Genomic DNA, 22,095 nt, shown 5'->3' on the forward strand with positions numbered 1-22,095 from the left:
CAAAAAGGTCAAAGATTGTCCATTACAATCAGGTTGTCACCAGTCTGTAAAGCTGATGTGTTTAATCAGAGAAAAATCACTGCCAATATTTACTAAAAGTTGAAACTCCTTGTAGACTGTTTGCATGAAAAATAAAATGAACCTGTGATATCTGGGTTTGAGGATCAAAGGAAATATTCATGTACAGAAAGTGGCATTGTTGGGTGTTAACTTGGAGTGGATGTTTTGAATAATTTTCTATATATAGCTGACCAGTGATGAATCTGATGTTCTCTTTTTTTCTTTTCTCTTTCTTCTTTTTTGTTTTCCTTTTCCTATTTCTGGTTTGTGTTTTTATTTAGATTAGTTTTCTTTATTTTTGATAAAAAATATATTCAATATAATTTCTTTCAAACTTTAATAAAATTTAGTGGAGGTGGAGAAAACAAACTTGTTGTCATCAGTCTCAACAATGTGGGCAAAATATCAAATAGAGAGCAGGTGCTCCACAGAAAGGTGCTTTTAGAACAAATAGCACCATTTTAACCATAAAAGAAAATGAGTTTCCAGCGATTGAGTAAGAGTTGTGTCCAGTGATGGTTCTAATCATAGCAGACCTGATGAAATTAATGGATATGACTAACTTGCATACAATGATTTAAATGGGTCTACACTGAGTAGCAAAATCAGTTGGCTGCTACTACCCTAAGTTCATAAATTCCATTATGTCAGTTCACGCATGCATGTCTGTATGTTCAAGTGAACACACCTATAAAATAAAAAAGACATTCAATTCTTTTCTTGGTTTTGGATTAGTTTTAGATGTAAAAACCAGGCCTGATTTTCTGGTAATTTAAAAACAGTGTCCATAACACTGATGAAGGCAGAAGAAAGTCTGTTTGACAATAATGGCAATTTCATTTGGAAAAATGTTTCCAATGTCTCATTTCAGTAATTGTTGAAACAGCCCCTTCAATAAAAATGGCTACTAGATGAAACTTGTAGAAATACTAAGAAATAATTGTAAGCAATTTATTTTCTGAATGACTACATGAGATAATACTTGCTGGATGATAATAATTGGGTTTTGGCATGGAACAATAGGAAGACTGATAAAGAATATTTGTGCTCAGACATTAACTTGCAGTATTCTACTCCTATGAGATATTTTTGTTACTGCTGCAAAAGAGTTTACGTTATCCAATTTCCATGGGCAATTTAGGAAAAGGACATTAACAGCCAACATAATCATTGTAAATATCTCTGTCTATATATTTGTATTTGTCTGTCATCACACATTAGTTCACATGGCTGCCAATAGATGGCGCTGTGACCTGCAGCATGATGAGCGGCACTGGATGGGCAGCCTAGGTAAACTGGAGAGGGGCAGCCAAAACAGGCTGCAGTAGCAGTCCCCAGATCTACTGGCTCTTCTGCCTGCCACTCTTGGGGCACCTGCCACCTGCCACCAGGATCCAGATCCCCAGGCCACCTGCCACCACTACTGGCTACCACCTTCTGTTCGACTGGCCTGGGGATCTGCTGCTGCCATTGCTGCTGCTGATTAAGATGTAGAGTTGGCCTGGGAGGCAACAGGAGTAGCGTGGGAAGAAAGAAGGTGCCCAGCACTGACAGCCACCCTGAGATCTGCTGTTGTGTTGTTGTTTAGTCGTTTAGTCATGTCCGACTCTTCGTGACCCCATGGACCAGAGCACGCCAGGCACTTCTGTCTTCCACTGCCTCCCGCAGTTTGGTCAGACTCATGTTTGTAGCTTCGAAGACACTATCCAACCATCTCGTCCTCTGTCGTCCCCTTCTCCTTGTGCCCTCCATCTTTCCCAACATCAGGATCTTTTCCAGGGAGTCTTCTCTTCTCATGAGGTGGCCAAAGTATTGGAGCCTCAGCTTCACGATCTGTCCTTCCAGTGAGCACTCAGGGCTGATTTCCTTCAGAATGGATAGATTTGATCTTCTTGCAGTCCATGGGACTCTCAAGAGTCTCCTCCAGCACCATAATTCAAAAGCATCAATTCTTCGGCGATCTGCCTTCTTTATGGTCCAGCTCTCACTTCCATACATCACTACTGGGAGATCTGCTGTAGTGACTCCTAAGTGGCCCTGCAACTATTACTACAATTCTAATATACTTCTTCTGTCTGGGTCGTTTGGTTTGGTTTTTGTTTTTTGGGAGAAGGGGAGCTTCTAATTCTTTATGATGAATTTCCAGACCCAGACCTGTTTTGCTATAGGAGCCACCTGAGTGGGACCTATAATCATGTTGTTGTCGGTGGATAAACTGGGGTGGCTTATATTCAGATCAGTTCGGCAGCTACACTAACAAGTATGGGATGGGGCCCATTGACTAGTCTAGGGGTCAGCAAACTTTTTCAGCAGGGGGCCGGTCCACTGTCCCTCAGACCTTGTGGGGGGCCAGACTATATTGGGGTGGGGGGCTAATGAACAAATTCCTATGCCCCACAAATAACCCAGAGATGAATTTTAAACAAAAGGACACATTCTACTCATGTAAAAACACGCTGATTCCTGGACCGTCCACGGGCCGGATTTAGAAGGCGATTGGGTCGGATCCAGCCCCCGGGCCATAGTTTGCCTACCCATGGTTTAGTCTGTCATGCAAGCCTTGATGTTATACCAAAGCTGTAGGCAATAACATGCACTGAAGACATTTGACTAGTGAAAAGCTTTGGCCCCCTTCATCTTAAGCATCAGGACTACTATATATTAGGGCTGAGAAAAACAATCACAGAAATATGGGTAGTTTTCCTCCAGGGAGAAGTTAAATCAGTACCTGAACAATGGAATGATTTCACTAAACTCAGGAGGGGGGAGCTGAATTTGCTTCCAGTGAGATGGGCGTAGCCTTAGACACAATAGTGGCAACCTCCTTCCTCCATTTTTGTTTGGTCTTGGTGGGGGCCAAAAAGGGAAAGGTATAGGACCCCTGGACAGTTAAGTCCAGTCAAAGGCAACTATGGGGTTGCGGCGCTCATCTCGCTTTCTGGCTGAGGAAGCCATCGTTTGTCCACAGACAGCTTTCCGGGTCATGTGGCTGGCATGACTAAACCACTTCTGGCACAACAGAACACCGTGGTGGAAACCAGAGTGCACAGAAACACCGTTTACCTTCCCGCCGCAGCGATGCTTTTAAACTGCTAACCTCCGTCACAGGGATTTGAACCATCAAACTTCCGATCGGCCAGCCCAAGAGCCTCAGTGGTTTAGACCACAGTGCCACCCATGTCCCATGCATTAGTGGGGGCAATACCACAGGCAGCTGTGGCAACAATACTCCTTCTCTCTCAACAGCCATTGTTTTCTTCCTCTATATGCAGCATCACTGGACTGCCATACACACACAAAAGCCATTGCCGCTCCCCCACCCCCATTCCAAGCATTCTGAGGAAAAGCATTCTGGAAAATATGAAATCACTCTAGAGTGATGAGGGCAACAAGAGAAGGTGTGGTTTTGAGCATACAGGGCCATCATGGTTATGTCGGGCATCATTGTCAAATGTCATCATGATGGCAGCCAGCTTGCCAAGGCCATTGTTTCTGAGCTTTTGCTTCTACTGCTATTCTCAAGCTTTTGACTGCTGATGGCAGATGACCAATGGACTGCAACCTAAGTGGCACACCTCTGGCACTGCAGCCACTCAGTAGAGCAGAGCCAGAAGATTGGGAGGTCCTGCAGCCATCCTTCTAATCTAATGCCAATACAGTGGAACACCTCGGGTTGCGAATGTGATCCGTGCAGGATGCACGTTCACAACCCGCAACACCACGTCTGCGTATGTGCGGGTCGCCATTTGGTGGTTCTGCACATGCGCGAGCGCTGAAACCCGGAAGTAACCCATTCCGGCACTTCCGGGTTCAGCGCGGTGCACAATCCGAAAACACATAACCTGAAGTGTCCGAGGTACCACTGTACACTGTTGAAAGAATTTAAAGCTGAATATGGCTTGCAAACTAATTCCATTTTTAGTATAATGAAGACTCAGCTTAGTAAAATTCATGCCAACATCTCCGTTTTGTGAGGGGAAAGCCACACATTTTCTTTGACATTCGTGCATGTCATTTGTGTTCATGCTTCTGAATAAAGTAAGATCTCTTTGATCTTAAGAAATTTCCAAATAGAGTTTTGAAGCACTGACAGACAAGGGAGAGAGATGGGGAGGGAGAGAGACTGCAATCTCAGACGTTTAGGTTAAAAGGCAGGTGCATCAAAGACCTACTTCTGAATTCTTGATGAACACTTTCCTTAGCAGTAACCCTATATTGCATTAACACAGAGTGTTTACTGAAAAAACGAAAAAACCTTGGAATTCACCCAGGTGAAATGGAAGCAAAGCAAAATAAGCACACTCTCAATATTTTTAAAAGCTAAGAAAAGTCAATGTTACTTTACAATTTAAAGTAATACTTTCCGAAAATGTATTGGCAATGATACCTTACACAATGCAAACACACGTGTGGGGGGGGGGACACCTAGATAGTTGTTCAAGTCGTTAATCCCAGAAGATGACAGGTTGTTGTTTTTTTACATGCATTGCACTGTCAAAGAAGTTGTACAGATTCCTTGTTAATCACAAATTGGGTTCAGCATTAAAAATGCATATTCCCTTTTTGCAGATAATGCTACCCTTTATCAAGGATATGGATCCAACCACAGTTTCAGTCTTTTTGCTTATTTCAATGGGACATGTGGTGGAGAATATCCTGTAGGACTGCCCCAAGTAAACACAAAAACTCTCATGGACTCAACATCTGAAACCACACAGAGGGGCTGAGTCTGATAAGCTATTCTAAGCTCTGGGGAATCATCCTGGAAGCACTTAACATGTGGAGAACTTACATCAAAACTATTTGCCTATATCATCTTTCCAGAGCAGACATGATATTGTGACTTAAGATTCTCCTAAAGGGAAAAATTAGGCTACCCATTCTGATTTTAAGGTTTTCATGTGTGCTTGCTCCACGGATGACTTCCAAATGCAATCACATCAGTACAAATTGTTGCATAAGAACTAGAACAATGCATAAAATCCAGTATGAACACAGTGATTACGGTTCTCTGCTTTCTTTCTTTTATAAAAAATAATAATAATAATTTGATGTATAATGGCATAAATTCATGGAGCAGGGGAGCAACATTTATTATGGCTGAGCATCACTTTGTACCTAATTGTATCAGTGCATCATATAATACTTAATGGTCTGTGCTTTCCTTTTCTAGATGTGTAAATTACACACAGTTATAACCCAGAAACAAAGAAAGATGCCCAGCGAAGTGGACCAACGAACCAAAATGACATTTTTAAGAATCTGATCATTTGACAAGCAATGATCCAGATGTGTGGGGAGCATTACGTATATCATTGCAAATGCCTTTTGTGTAGTTGTATGAGTGAACACGGTTGATATTTATAACACTCACCACCCATCAAGTTGTGGGTTATTCATTTACATGGCAACTGTGGCCGATGGAGGAAACTGCCAAATCCAAGATCCATATCTGTATGAATGTCTTCAGCTACCAAAATGATCATCACAATTAGGGCATCAAAACTGAATTATATCATTGAACCAGACTCACAATTTTGTCAGGAAAATGCATATAACCTTTGGACTTCTAATACTTACAAGTGACTATACAAGCATTTGCTTTAAACTGATGTTCCAAGTAAGACCAAAACAACAACAAAAAACCCTAGAATATTCTGCTAACCAAAGCTGTACATTTTTCAACACGAGAGCAAATTCACCTTTGGACCTTGTCTTCCTGGATATCCTGGTAATCCGGGAACACCAAGTTTACCCTGTAATTTAAAAAGAAGTTTTAATGCATTTCTCATTTGTTTCCTGATGGCTACCACTCTGTCTATGTCCCATTTCCCTCAGAAGAATCATGTAGTTTGAAAAGTTAGAAGGAAACCTTTTGCGTGGATGTAGGCTTTTTTTTTAAAAAAAAATCATGTTTATTCAGCTTTACAAATACAAAGTTATTTAAAAAAACCTTCAGATAAATATCCATGTACAGAGATTATTCTGAATCTCAGGACTTCCCCCCATCCCCTCCATGGGGTCCCATTTTAAACATTTATTACCACATATTTTTCGAAACTCCAACTTTTATATCAATCCATATTATCCAGGATAATTGCTACACTACAAGTGAAATCAAAATCCTGCTAATGTTTCCACCTGCTTACAGTGCTCTCCTAAATAACTTATAATTTTTTCCCATTCTCTTTAGCTACACATTCCAACTATACCTTCTTGAGTTTGTTAGATGACCTAGTTCACAAAACACCTACATACTAAAGCTGCCATTTGACATAAATAATAATCATTTGGCATTTTCAATTGTGCAGGTGGAGAACAGAGCCACCAACCATTGTGAACCTTGCTGGTTTTGCTTCCCCATACTGGGGCGGGTGGTGTCTGTAAATGTCACACTTCCTTAGACCTTTACTTCTGCTCACAGTTTTTGGATCCAATCCCACACTTGTCATGGTATTTCCCTGCTTTCAGCCCAGAATGAAGAAGCTCAACAGTTGAGTTTTTTGGGGGGAAATGTCACTCATTTATTCTTGTTTTAATGGGATTGGAATTTAATTGGAATTCAGTGATGACATTCCAATTATGCTTCCATTCATCCATAATTATAATATTGGCTTTCTTGATTCATGACCTTGTTAACAGCTGGGAAGATGTCTCACAACACTGTGGGGATCATTAATTCCGAAATAGCTCCCCACAGTTAAGCGAGGCTGAAAGGAACACTTTCTGGAATGAATGAAGTGACTTTTAAAGTATTTTTATGATAGCTTAAAAGGTCGCTAGCATCAAATCATAACTACAACGCTTTCATTCCCTCCTCTTAGTCCATAAATTGTTCTTCCTCAAAGGACTGTGTGTGCAAAACACAGAAAGGGTCATTGAGGGAGATCCCTTCAAAAGATCTTTACAATCAAGCTGGACTTCAGACAGGCTGACCAAGTACCTAAGCAGGAACATGCTTGAATGGAATATTATCTCAATAACTAGTTTTTGCTAGTGGAGAGGGGGGAATAATTTGCGGAACATAGACATTCTTGCCTAGTTGCCTACATGGGATTCTTATTCAGAGGCACAATCCAACAAAGCTAATTAAGGAATGATGGCCTTACTCTAGGCCCATTTATGCACTTTACTCATGAGTAAGTAGTAAGTGGTGAAAGTGGGGATGAGGACACTGGCTCCACTCACATCAGAGGGTGATCATGAGTGGAGAATCAACTCCACTCATGAAGGCTCCCTGCACAATACAGAACCCTAGAACTTCAGAAGGTTCCCTGTTGCAGACAGTCATCCTCCAACTTAAGGAAGGTAACAGGGATGACAGTACAGAACTTATTTACTTGTCCTCCATTCATGCATGTTCTACTTGTTCATGAGTATAATGCATGAGTATAATGCCTTCTGTTCTGTTCAGAGTAGACGTGCATTCTCTCCTATAAAAGGATGTGCATATTCAATATCACCTTTAAAGGTAAAGGTAAAGGGACCCCTGACCATTAGGTCCAGTCGTGGCCGACTCTGGGGTTGCAGCACTCATCTCGCTTTATTGGCCGAGGGAGCCGACGTACAGCTTCTGGGTCATGTGGCCAGCATGACTAAGCCACCTCTGGCGAACCAGAGCAGCTCACGGAAACGCCATTTACCTTCCCGCTGGAGTGGTACCTATTTATCTACTTGCACTTTGATGTGCTTTCGAACTGCTAGGTGGGCAGGAGCAGGGACCGAGCAATGGGAGCTCACCCCGTCATGGGGATTCAAACCGACGACCTTCTGATCAGCAAGTCCTAGGCTCTGTGGTTTAACCCACAGCGCCACCCACGTCCCATATCACATTTAGGCATGCATTAAAAATATTCTACCTTCCTGCTCTGCATTTCAAAATATTACAAACAGAGACATGTAACTCCAACAGTAAGATGGAGGCTGGAGGTTGGAGGCAGGGAAATGGTTCTTACTTTAAGATCTGCAATCCAAAGGGAGCTGTTCACATTGCTATGTGGTAAAGTCTGCCCCTGCTCTGCCCTTTTTCTTATTTCATCTTATGTTTCCAGTGAAATAAATCACCGTCAACATTTATATGGTGCCTTTCAAATACTCAGACCACTTCAACTGCATTGTTAGGGTACTTTTTTTTTACTTGTAAGCAGTATTGTTTATGCCTGAGGAGAAGACACGGTGGCTCTGAGTTCATGGCTGAGGTAAGATTTAAAACTAGAGACTTCCCAGTTCACTCTTCCCCCCTGGTGTAGCCCCAAACCTACAAAAGTGAAAGATGAGATGAAATGTACTACAGATAGGGTGGAAAATGTGTTCTTATAAAGCTTCAGTAAATCTTTAGGAAAAGATGTGTATGGGATCTACACGTGTCCCACACGATAGTCCTATTCAGACGTAACAAACACTGAAAGAAAAAGGGAATCATTTGTAATTTGTTCATTTGCTTTTTATGCAACATGTGAATTTGCAACCTCTAAAACTACATCAAGATGATCTCATGATACCCCTCCCCCAAAAACCCTGTTGTATGATTGAGTGACTAACCTTTTCTCCAGCTTGACCAGCCCCACCTGGGTCTCCTGTTGGGCCAGAACGGCCTTTGGGACCTTCAGGGCCATCCTCTCCTCGTGGACCAAGAGGGCCAACTTCACCCTTAAAAAAAAAATTGAAGGATGTAAACCAAGGATGTACAAACCAAGTCACCTGTTTCTGCAAATGGGATGCAAAAACTGCTGAAATTATTGGATTGGCCGTTGATGAAAACCTCAGGTCTGCCCCTATTCCTAATTTTAGCCCAACCACGGTCTCACTGTAGGTTTCTAAAACCAGTATTAAGGGGAGAACTGGCACAAAACATAAGCAGGCTGGATCCCGCCTGGCCTCCCTGTAATTTGAGTACCGAGTGTAACCTAAGGTCTAGTTGTTGCTTGTGGCTTAGCCACAAAAGCCGACAGTTAAACGAAAAGAACCACATCTCTCATGGGGAAAGAAATCCACATTCAGATTTGCAACATTTTTTCACTGTTGTTACAGCAGGCTTTTAATCTTCAGTTGTAACCTTGGCTGTATTGTTTCTGGCCACTACATTTTGCTACAAATTTTTAGCAATTACCGGTATATCGTTATTGAAATTTTATGCAATTTTTAATGTGGCCTACCCTTTAACTGATTAGAATATAGTTAGACAAACTAACTATTTAAATGCCTCAAATAAATAAAAATTATTGTTTGCTAGTATGAAATTGTATCAGAGTTTTACAGTGAGAGACACACACAGGTTGATAATGATGAATAAAACCCTCTGGCTTTGTTGGATCCCATCCATTATTCCATTGTATCAAACCCTTCTCAATAATCTTTTTTGAAGTCCCATGCACTTTTGAAGAGAAGGTCCAGTTTATTCATATGTGGTCTGAGCACATACCGATAACTTATCCACTTGGAAAAGTGCATGAAAGAAGCTTGCATGGGCATTCCTATAATAAGAACCGATGACCACAAATATGATCACATCAGAGAGTTGGTCTCATTGGTCTCATCTAGCTTCCTAGCAGGTGAGTCACTGTTGTTTATTGACAAGGAAAGGTCAAGTTTCAGATGGCTCAGTGTGGGGCAAATGTATCTGTGGAGCCAGTCCAGAATTCCTGCTGTAACACCGTGCCCCCAACTGGATCTTGTAGAGCCAATCCAGGTTGATACCAGGGTCAATGGTATCAAAAGCCAAGGAGAGATCCATCAATATTTACAGGGTCAACACAGCAACCAAGGCTGATTCAGCCCTTAATCCAGGCCTGAACCCAGTTTGAAGTCAGGTTAGGTAAGCCATTTCCTCCTTATGTGCCTGGAGCTGGGTCATCATTTGCCAATATTAAGCTGTAAGTTATATTATGAAGTAGATATGGTAGACTCAATAATACTTGTATGCATCATTTTGTTAGTTTGAATTCTGTTCAGGATGTGATAAACAGCTTCCACCCTACTCGTGTTATACAGTCTTAATTTATCCTAGCCCACCCATGTTTACTTTAGGAGAATTTGATTGATAACTTTCCTCCAAATTAGTTTTAGCTCTGGTACGGAGCCATAACAAAACATTTCAGGGAAATGTGTTCAACTCTTTTCTCTAACCTACAGGGGAAATGACTTGTTTGTGGTTGTTTATGGCTGCTTCATTGTGCTGTTTTAATGTGTATAATGTCACAAGACTGGCTGACTTAGGGCTTAGTAGTACCTCAGAGGAGCATCAGGAAAGATTTACAAATAAACAAAAATAGTAGATGAACAATGAGAAAAATCAACCTGTTCCAAGAGAACCTAGGTGGAATGAGAGCCAATGCCTGGAATCTATTGCAAAAAGGTCTCTTGAATTAGATCAGGCAGCCCATTGCAGAGAGTGAGAAACTGACAGGATATATCTTATTCATTCATTTATTTATTTATTTCATAAAATTTAAACACCACTCGATTGTAAAAACAACAACACTCAAAGCAGATTACAAAAGAAATAAAACAATAAAATTATTGGGGGGGGGGAGAGCAGCTTTTATACTGCAAAGCCTTCTGGGAAAGTAAGGTGAACATTCACTTGGAACCCCAGTAAATGTGGGCCTAACAACTCAGAAATAAAACAAGGCTGGTTTGCCTAACTTTGAATGATGACATCAGGTCCCATGCTTTTATTTCCCCTGGCAATGGATGGCAGCCAACCATTCACCCGGAATTGAGTTTTTCTAAGCCTGTTCCCTGATTTTAGCCACGAAGAAAGGCTGCATCCATTTATACAACCCTGTCTCTTCATTTGAAAGCTCCGACTTGGATCCTTGCTCTCACTAGAAAGGAATTGGGGGGGGGGGTATCAGGTACGGAGATACAGTGGTACCTCGGGTTAAGAACTTAATTTGTTCCGGAGGTCCGTTCTTAACCTGAAACTGTTCTTAACCTGAGGTATCACTTTAGCTAATGGGGCCTCCCGCTGTCGCGCGATTTCTGTTCTCATCCTGAAACAAAGTTCTTAACCTGAGGTACTATTTCTGGGTTAGCGGAGTCTGTAACCTGAAGCTTCTGTAAACCAAGGTACCACTGTAATATGAATGAGAGAGAAAAATACTTACTCTGTCACCTTTAAGGCCCATATCACCTTTAAATCCAGGGAAACCATCTTCACCCTGATAAAGGAAAAAATGACACATCATAGTGTTGTTGTTGTTGACAGTTATGAAAGAATCTGAATGCATGCATGATTTTAATGCATATAGTAGCTGCACCTATTTTGCTGCAAGTCACAGCAATTTACACTATTAAAAGTGGAGCATAACAAGTCAAATAATTTAGTACAGCGGCTTCTCTATCAGAGGGGGAAATAACACATATTGCCACAGCTGTATTGAATTACTTTTCAGCTTTAAAAGGGAGAATGAATGATGAGAAAGGTGCTTAAGGCAACAGACAAATTCATTTCTTAATTCATCAAGGAGCTCTTCATTATGACATTATTCTTCTGAATTAAATTTCTTTCTCATATGTTCAGGGGTTTTTTAAAGGGCTTCCCCCCCACCACTATCAAATGCCTCATGTTCAAAAGTCAATTAGGATATAGTCTCAAAGACACCAGCTAGCGATTAAGGGTTGATTAACACAGCCATATATCCTCATGTGACAGTCATGTAGCAATGGTGGTGCAGTTAGGAATTGGGAGTTTCAGAAATTAAATTTCCTGCATGCAGAACTCTATGAGCCAATCTGAGATGAAGCCCAAGCTCCATAAATCTGATCTCAGCTCAGGATGAAGACATCCTGTGCCTTTGTGAAGCTCTGGGATGTTGTTAGAGTGTGTTCTGGGTATCAGAAGCCTTGGGAGATATTATTCCCAAGGCTGCTGGCATCCTTTCTAGGGATGTTCACAGCCTATAAAGTACATTTCTCTGTTTTTTTATATATATTTTTTATTAATTTTCACAAAATTATAAACAAAACAAACAGATAGACAAACAAACATAGATCATAAGCTTATTAAATTACACTTATTAACATTGTTAAGTGACTTCCTGGCTTCCCCTTGGTTGAACTTCCATGCATATCCTTTTAACGGTTTTCCAAATAAAAATTCTTATGAAATTAAGCATTAACATCCTTATATCCTTTAGTTTTAAAATTAAACATATTAAATCATCACTTAACTTATGTGAAATCCTAAGCCAATTAAGTATCTGCAAGCTATTTCCAATTAATTTAATTTTACATATTTAAAATAAAGTACATTTCTATGAGTTCCTGAAATCTAGGATGCTGTTACAGATGCTCACAATCAAACCCTAGATATCAAGAAACCAGAGAAATGAAGTTCTCAGCCCACGTGACCCACCATTAAAGGGACAAGGCATTCCTTTTCAAATATATTGTTACAGATTCAGGGTACCAGAGTCTGTGGGTACAAAGGCATCCATAATTAGATTTAGTAAATGTTATGAATTGCTAAATGCTTGGAGTCTTCACCTGGGAAAGAGACAGCTTTGCAATGTAAAAAAAATAAAAATATGCAGATTAAGCTTGTCTGCCAGGCCAGGGTATCACCTGGAATTGAAGTTTTTAAGCATGACAAAAGTGTTGATGGCCCATCAAAGGAATTTGGTCTTTGAAATAGAGCTTGCCAGGGGAGTATGGGCACAGAAAAAAATGTGCTTTGATTTCCAAACAGAAAACACAAGCCTGGCAGAGATTGGGGGGTGACATGAAACAATATGAAAGTATTTAGGAGCTTAAAGCAATACTGTACACAAAATTGGAAGTCAATTTTACACTTAGGAGCAGATTTTGAGGGGATGAGGAGCACACCTGAGCAGATGGCGAAGCATTTTGGGTGGGGAGGGAAGTTCCACGGCACTCATGGAAATTGTTCCACATGGGCAATGTTTAGTTAGCTACAGCCAGACAGAACCAGTGATCCACATGGGGAACATCGGCTTCTCTATTCTGAGGGCTGCTCCATTCTCCACAGAGCTTTTTGGTAGCTGTACTGACAAAGCAATCCCCACGCAAGGGGATGAGGCTCTGTAATAGATTTGGCAGCATCTAGCAAGAAGAGAATAACGATTGCATAAGATGTGCACCGAGGCATAGCTGACTCACTACTTACAACCCCCAAAGAGAGATGCTATATTTTAAAGTGCGGGATCTCTCTCTCAACAACTTCTGTTCCTTAGAAATGAAAAGATTGGGGAAGCTTTTCAACGACACCTCAAACAGAAATCGAGCCACTGGGGTCAGATAAAATTGCTCCTAGGTAGCGAATCATTCCACAAAAGGTGAGTGCAAGCAGATCTGTGTCAGGACCATCTTGATACTGAGGAAGACACTATTCTCTGAGCCGAATGAGCTTGTAGCAAAATGGCCTGCAAAAATGTTTGCCTGCTTCTTCTGAGTGATTTATAAAGTGGAGTCGTATGGCTTGCTGTCATGTAAGAAGGTCCCAGATGAATGACTGGCAGTAAGTTGTTGTTAAGAAAACAGCACGAGTGTTTCACCTCTCCAGTTTGTAGGAGCTGTCTATAGTCAGAAATGTCTTCATTTCCATTGTGAGATGAACACCAAGCGTATAGCTCAGTCATGGGATGCTGAATCTTAGAGTTGTGGGTTCGAATCCCATGTTAGGCAAAAATATTCCTGTACTGCAGGGGGTTGGACTAGGTGACCCCAATGGCCCCTCCTAACTCTATGATTCTATTATTCTGTGTAACATTTGGCAAGAAAATCAAAGAGTGGGATTCAACATTGCACTGTGAGAATCATATGATCATAGAATTGCAGAGTTGGAAGGGACCCTGAGGATCATCTAGTCCAACCCCCTGCAATGCAAAAATATGCAGCTGCCCCATATGGGGATCAAACCTGCAACCTTGGCATTATCACCACCACATTTTAACCAAATGTGCTATCCAGGCTTTTATAATGAACATCCCACCAGAGAAAGCATTGATACTTGCCAGACATAATTATCCCCCTCTGTCCTCCCTACATGCACTATTATGGGGCTTCTCCTGATCCCTGCAGAGCCAATTTCAGGGGGCACTGGTAGGGAAGGGATAGGAAGGGGGAAGCCCCTTTGCCAATGTAGGTTTAGAGTTCATACAATATTTTGCAATAAGGGTGTTAATTAAAGAATTCCATCCTGCTCTTCCTCCCAAAGGAGCCCAGGGTCGCAAACAATGAAACAGCAAAACAATTTAACGAATACCTAAAAAATCCCCTTAAAGTATTTAAAAGTAATCAAATACCCACACAGCTACTTTGATCTGCCCTAGTCTTTTGCAGATTTATTCTGCTTCTACTTTTCATGATCATCACTGTAGCTATTTATATCGCACCATCAATATACATGGTGCCTGATTTTCAATTAGATTTTCCATTAATGAGTTGAGTCCTTTTAGTACTAAAATATAAACGATAAAAACTAAGCACCATAAAGAGATTACCTTTTCACCTTTGCCACCTTTGAGACCGCGAACACCGTCAGCGCCCTGTTAGAAAACAGCAGCAATGACAAAGTTACCGGATTGGTTAACAGGAAGAAAACCCACAGGTCTCATCGCGTTTATCAAATATGAGCAAAGGTATTATGCTTACCTTTACGCCACGGGGGCCGGGATACCCAATTGGGCCTTGAGGACCTGGAGGCCCCTAAAAGATAATGAAGGATATCTAGATCATATTGCTTTTAAATAATATGCACACAGTTGTAGGTTAACACGCATTTATCTCAAAGGTGATCAGGTTTATCTGAGCAGAAACATAACAATAAGTTCATAACTGACCCTGTATCTGGGTATTTCTGTGGATTTGTTGGTGTGGTGAAATGGTGGACATCAAAAACATGGTTTAATGTATGTTTGTGAGTTATATGTGGATTCTGCCTTCTGGAAGAAGGTACATGGTTATAAAGACTAGGATTAGCCGCCTGATAAACAGTTTCTATCCAAATGCGATTTTTATTTTAAACGCAGTGTAAGGTAATCTCTGTGGGAGTATATTGTATTTAATTAAGGGGTATCAGAGTTTTTAGGGGGTTAACCAGGCCAGGATAGCTGGGATAGCAGGCTTGATGGTTTTTGAATGTCTAATGTAGATTTTTTAAATTTTGTTGTTCTGTATGGGACAATGACAATAAAGATTATGGTAATCGCAATCGTAAATGAAGTGTTGCATGAGTTCGATAGCAATTATGGGCAAATGTGGATCTCATTTAATTTATTCCTAGAAAGTCACATCAGAACCATGTTTAATTTCTCTGCCCTAAGGGTGTCACCAAATGTCACATATAAGTATTTTATCTAGAGCACGGTATTGGCTGACATCTCTGGGCAAAGCTGAAGAAAGTAAATGCATTTGTTGTTTGATGCTTACTGAATTGATCTCCCCAACCATTGCCCACAGATGATGATGATGGTGATGATAATAACAATAATAATAACTACTACTACTATTAGTTATACCCCACTTTCCCCCCTGACAGGACTCAAGGTGACCCATCCCCTCTTCCCAATCTCAAGAAATTATGAGCATTGTTTCATTTAAGAGACTTGGGGAGGAATTCAAGTTCACACTGTTACATACATATTGTCTGTAAGCATTTCTGCCTGCTTAACAAAATGTTCCCCTAGCTCCCCCGACCACATGCTGTTCCAGGGATTCTTCACACACAAACACCCCAAGCCAATCTGGAGGATGTGGGAGAGGAGAAGGGAGAAAGCCCCATTGTACTAGTGGTTATCCTTGTGTTGGCTTTCACTAGGGACCAGATAGCTGAATCTGGCTCAAAGCTATTGGTGTGCGTTCAGGACAATATACCCTCAGTTTGGAATTATTTAGGGTAGTCAACCATCAGATTTAAAAACAACGCTGGACAAAATGGGCACAGGGAGTAAATAAATCAAAGGAGCACTCTGATCTCATCTAAACTCAATGCATCGAGGCTGCACTCCATAGACTGAGAGATGATGAGCCATGTCAATTTCTTTAATGCATTGAAGGGAATCCAAGGTAGCATTTATTTCCCACCTATCCATAGGTTGCATTGTGGAAATGGAGTTGCGAGTGGGGCAATACCTGTATAGATTGCAACCGAAATCTGTCCCCATTCACTGCGTTGTTAGCCAAGCTCCTAATGTACTTTATTTTGAAGATAGTCTGAGGGGAATTAGTGTAGCTGATTGTGACGCAATGTGCCTTGACAACACAGAAGCCATGCCAGGTGAAGATTCAAAATCCTTCAGGTGGATCAATATGTAAGTCCTCAAACAGGCAGAGGGTGGTGAGGCTTCGCTGGTCTGCTTAAACCTTGAGCATCTCTCAGAAATATCTTTTTAGAATGGCAAATTCACTCTAACTGCTTCGTTATTTCATTTTCAGAATATTTCACGGGCACAGAATTGGGAGGCTTAGGTTACTCCGATACACAGAGTATACAAAATATTCTATTCCTCAGACACATTCCCTTTATTTTGAGCACTTTTGCTTCATACTTAAACACAAAGGAGCCTGTTGACAGAAGAGCAATCAATAAATGTCTGGTGGTGCATGCTGGAGGAAAGTTTTTTACAGGAAAGGGAGGGGGGAAGCCACAGGTTCGGTTTGCAGCAAAAGAGATTTTACTTGGATTTCTAGAAATTCTCCTTGACTTTAACATGAGTTGGCAGGTGGAAGGAGTTGCCTGGAGAAAATATGCAAATCCCTTCCCAGGGTGGTGATTCTTTAAAAGAAGAACTCTGATAAACATTTCTAATGTGTGGTTTAAATCCAGGATTATTTGGGCAGGGTGCTTTAAATAGTTGGTGCACCCACAAGTTCCAAGAAAAGAAGTGTGGAAATAGCAGGTAACAAGGGGAGAGGAAGCTCACAGTTCAGTACGCATTCCATCTACCTATGCCCAAAATAATTCATACCTTCCTCAGCGGACAAAGAAAATAAATGTTCAAAATTGGGACTCTAATCCCGATTTTCAGCGTGTCAACATTTTGTTGTGATCTTTCCTAAAGGCATAATAATATGTTCATTCCAGTCTAAATGTTACGAGAATTATCCACAGACTTATGTCAAGAAAGCACAAACTTACCAAGGAACCCTTCTCTCCCGACTGTCCTTCTTTGCCTGGGTGACCCTATGGGCAAAAATATATATCGGGGGGAAACAGTTTGTGAACAGTAACATCTCATTATACAGATTCAATTGAATTTATACTCTTCTACATATGTACAAATTCAGCCTTCTTCTCAAACTCTCCCATCAGCTCCAGGTATCCAGCCTATAATGACAGATGATGTGAGATGGAGTCTAAAAACATCTAGGGAACATTGCATTGGCTGTCCCTGCCCTGGAGCATTTTGAAAAGCCTATGGGAAACGAAGAGATTGATCTGATTACATTGGCAGTATTACGTCTCTTCAGTGCCTTTCCTTGAAATGATGAATCACTGGCTAGAGTAAAAAGTCTTTTTTTTTTCTTCTGAAGCTGCTGTTTTGTTTTAGGTCCAAAGCATTCTAGGAAAATAATGCAAGAGCATGTAAACCACTCCAGAGTTTCCCCATTCAATGCATTTTCTCTGGAAGATGGGAATTGATTATTTTTATCTTGTCACCGAACATTACACTAAGCACGCCATTAAAGTTATGACAAAACAAAATGAAAGCAAACAGTAATGGAAATATTTTATAGCACGTGGAAATCAATAGCCAGGAGGCTTTTTCCAGTTGGGCAAAATCCACATGCGGTTGAAGAGCATAATCAATCTTTAGCGTCAGCGTCCATATAGCCATCTTCAAAATATCAGAATAATTATTAGTTTTATGTGACTCAGATACCCACAGCACAGATATACCCTAAATAATTCTGGCATACCTGTGTGTCACACATACAGTGCCACCTCGGGTTAAGTACTTAATTCATTTTGGAGGTCTGTTCTTAACCTGAAACTGTTCTTAACCTGAAGCACCACTTTAGCTAATGGGGCCTCCTGTTGCTGCCGTGCTGACGGAGCACAATTTCTGTTCTCATCCTGAAGCAAAGTTCTTAACCTGAAGCACTATTTCTGGGTTAGCGGAGACTGTAACCTGAAGCGTCTGTAACCTGAAGCGTATGTAACCTGAGGTACCACTGTATTATAAAGACAAAATGTTTTAAATAAACAAACAAACAACAGCCTCCATATCTATCCAATTTAATGACCACTTTGTGTTTTATGAAGGTGCTTTGACCCATGAGAATTTTTACTACATTGTATGTGCTTGTCAACCTTTAAAGGTGTGGAAAGACACTTCACTGTGATTGCCTCATTTTCCTCATTCCAATTTAACATTTCTCATGTTTCGGATCGTAACATAAAGCAATCCAGAGCACCAGAAAGTTAAAGCTACATCCTCTCCCTGCATCCTGCAATAAGAAATCCAGTGAACTAATTCTGCCAACAGAGTTAAAATTCGCATTTAATTGAAACGACAGCTCTATCCTAACAATTCCATCACGTTCATTCCCGACGGTTTGCATCTGTGCAAGAGAAAACAGGTTAGACACCTAAATGCTCTTCCTTTCTTCATTTTTTAAAAAAGAATCAGTATCACTGCAATTTCTTATCTGCTGTTGCAGTGGCTCCTTTTGAAAATTAAAGCCCTTGATGAGAAACATGAATCAAGTTCAAATAATAAAACTGGGTATGTTTCACAAGGCCTGCTCCAACTATCAGTGATGCAATTTCCTTGCTGAAATTCAGGAACGTGGACGCGTGAAGTGATTTATATATAAAAATAATTGAAATAAAAATGGGCAAAACTTTATTCTACTTACGGGAGGGCCATCAGCACCAGCAAGTCCTGCAAGCCCAGGCTTGCCTGGAGGTCCCTGGAGAGAGATGAAAACACATTTTTGAGAAGGCAATCAACAGATAAGGCATCTCAGGCTTCAAATGTCTGAAAGCCAAAGGATTACTTATGAATGAAGCAGAAATGTGATCTGTAAGCAGGAAATGAGATAATACTCCAAAATTCAAACCGAGCAAAATGCAATCTGGATGCGCCACAAGAAAAAGCAACCTTATTACATTTACTTTTATTTATTTATTCCAGAATTTGTATCCCACTCTTCTTTCCCAAATGGAAACGTTGAAACATTGGTAAATGTCAGTGTTCACATGCGAGTGCTAACAACCCCAAATACATTTCTGTGACTGTCTCAAAGCAGACATATATATCCAGTCTTTAGAAACCTATCAGTGAATACAGAATGTTTCATGTGTTTTTGTGTTCTTTCTGTGTCAGTTTGTTTGTGGGATGAGTAGGAATTCCCTTTACCAAATGTAGCAGATACATCAAAGTGACAAACATTTAGTCTGAAAAACCATGCACATAAAATCTACAAATACTTAAGATAACGGGGGGGGGGGGGGGGGAATAGTTGGGAAGCCTGAGAAAAATGCCATTCTGGAAAAAAATCATTTGCATTTGTCTGTGAAATGAATACAGCAAAGGGAATCGAAAGACCTCATTGATAAGGACATTCATCATCAACAACAATAGCAACATCTGTGCATGCAGATCTTAATCTGTGGGAATACAGTGTAGGGGTGTATATATTTGCAATTGTGGATTACTTCAGTGACTCTGAAGTGAAAAGAAAGTAGAGTCTGGTCCACAAAGTCTGTGCTATAATATATTTGGTAGTCTTTAAGGTGACACAAGACTACAGTGGTACCTCGGGTTAAGTACTTAATTCGTTCCGGAGGTCCGTACTTAACCTGAAACTGTTCTTAACCTGAAGCACCACTTTAGCTAATGGGGCCTCCTGCTGCCGCCACACCGCTGGAGCACGATTTCTGTTCTCATCCTGAAGCACTATTTCTGGGTTAGCGGAGTCTGTAACCTGAAGTGTATGTAACCCGAGGTACCACTGTATTTGCTTTTGGAGTTGACCAAAGGTGATGTACACCTAGCAATTCCTACAAATAAATTTGAGAGGATCAAAGAGTAATAGTCTAGCCAACTGATTAGATACAACTGATTAGATCTAAAGCTTTCCATGTCCTTGATTTGGTACACGCTGGCAGTGCCTTTACGTTGGAGATCAGGTCCCTTTTAAACTCATTTAGGAAAGAAGAGAGAAAGAGCTGTTCTGCTCAAAGAGCCAGGTGAATTTTAACATGGTGAGCTAGGGAGCTCAGGGATGGCTGTCTACTGTCTATGGGTTTGATTTGCCCTTCAATGTAGAAAAGAACCTTATTCCGTGGGCCATTTGTAATTATCACAAGACGGAATGTAACTTTTGGAAATCAAATGTTCCCCCATACAGAGTGCCTGGCAAGAGCATGCATGCTAATAAAACTCCCCTCAGGAGACAGAGGAAAATGGTCCTTGAAATTAAAATGAGTGAATACATGAATGAAGGAATGCAGGTGCAAAAGACTGAAAGTGTAATCCTGGGGATATCTACTCAGAAGTGGGTTTCCTCTCAGCACAAGGGGGATTAATCCTCAGTAAGCAGGAATAAGGCTGCAGTCAGAATTAAGTATGTGCCTAGAAAATATTCTCAACTCCAAAATTTCCATCTGCGTTGTAAGAGAGAGTAACAGGAAAAGTGGAGATGCAATGGTTAGAGAAGTCCCTTCCAATTCTGCCCCCAAATTCTTATTAGAAAAAGACTTACTAAAACACAAGTCACTTAAGTCTTTAAAAAAATCAGGAGACCCAATTAAAATTAGTAACCATTAAGCAGCCGAGAAGAAGAAATGTATGCTGGATGACAATATTTTCGGCTACCTAATATTCTGCCATGTGTCCTGTCAAGTTTTCTCTTCTGCAGTAAGTTACAAAAGCCAACAGGCTCTCAAATAAATTTTTTTTCTGCTCACACATTCATTTTGTAAAAATATTCAGAACTGCCATAGCACAGATGCTAAAGCTAGAATGATGTTATGACTTCTTGAAGGAGCGTCTCCACCCCCATCGTTCTGCCCGGATGCTGAGGTCAAGCGCTGAGGGCCTTCTGGCAGTTCCCTCACTGCAAGAAGCAGAGTTATAGGGAAGCAGGCAGGGGGCCTTCTCAGTAGTGGCGCCCGCCCTGTAGAACGCCCTCCCATCAGATGTCAAGGAAATAGAAGACATCTGAAGGCAACCCTGTTTTGGGAAGTTTTTAATGACTGATGCTTTAATGTATTTTTAATCTTCTGTGGGAAGTGGCCCAGAGAGGCTGGGGAAACCCAGCCAGATGGGTGGGGTATGTATATAAATTATTATTATTATTATTATTATTATTATTATTATTATTATTATTATTATTCTATGCAGCAGTGGAAAACAGGGTTCTCCATCTCTTTCTCCCTTGCTGATGCTGAAAGTCAAGCAAAATGTGTGATGCAAGGCCCTATTCTATGCTGCCCCTTGTAAGAGCAAGAAGATGTGATCCAGACTCGTGTATCACCCTACTCATAAGCCCAGCATCAAAGCTCAGCATCTTGGGCTCCTGTTGAGGCTCATGCCCTAGAAAGGCCTCCACTGTTGATCTCCAGAGCCTCCTCCTTGTCCTTGCTGTTGCTCTTCATTCAGCTGTTTGGCCCTGTCAGGTGCATTAGGTGAACGTTGGCCAATGGTGCACATGCCAGGTTCATATATCCAAGCACCACGCAGTGACAGGGGAGGAGTTTCCTTAGGCCTTGCTGTGTGGTGACAGTGTGTGGCTGGCAACTGGCTCAGGAAACGGGAGAATTGAAATCCGCCCATCAATGCACCTCACCACCCAGACCTCATTGGCTTTGGATAATTTGACTGAATTATTGTGATTGGCAGATTCCATATTTGCTATATTTTAATAGATATATCCTATCACCCATCTTTCTTTTATTGACTCTTCTTGGGTGTGTTGACAAAGAACAGTCATGTTACTGAAATAAGGTAAGGAAAATGTAGATATTAGATAAAAATTGGTTAGTATTATGATCCCAAAAGTCTCTAGGCTATTGCCTAATGCATCACTTAACTTAGTTTAAAAATAACTGTGTGATTTTCT

General features: G+C 40.9%; 1 protein-coding gene across 4 annotated transcripts in view; it reads right to left on the reverse strand.

The window, feature by feature from the left end:
* Window positions 1-22,095, reverse strand: part of COL11A1 (collagen type XI alpha 1 chain) — a 258,210-nt gene that overhangs the window by 101,988 nt on the left and 134,127 nt on the right. For all 4 annotated transcript variants that reach the window (XM_083743153.1, XM_083743154.1, XM_083743152.1 and 1 more), the window contains 7 exons: window positions 18,886-18,939; window positions 17,162-17,206; window positions 14,677-14,730; window positions 14,526-14,570; window positions 11,169-11,222; window positions 8,602-8,709; window positions 5,763-5,816 (listed from right to left, as the gene is read on the reverse strand). In XM_083743153.1, the coding sequence (XP_083599279.1) occupies window positions 5,763-5,816; window positions 8,602-8,709; window positions 11,169-11,222; window positions 14,526-14,570; window positions 14,677-14,730; window positions 17,162-17,206; window positions 18,886-18,939 (414 nt within the window). The remainder of the gene's footprint in view (window positions 1-5,762; window positions 5,817-8,601; window positions 8,710-11,168; window positions 11,223-14,525; window positions 14,571-14,676; window positions 14,731-17,161; window positions 17,207-18,885; window positions 18,940-22,095) is intronic.

The sequence above is a fragment of the Podarcis gaigeae genome (assembly GCF_964106915.1).
Source record: "Podarcis gaigeae genome assembly, chromosome: 6".
Lineage (NCBI taxonomy): Eukaryota > Metazoa > Chordata > Lepidosauria > Squamata > Lacertidae > Podarcis > Podarcis gaigeae.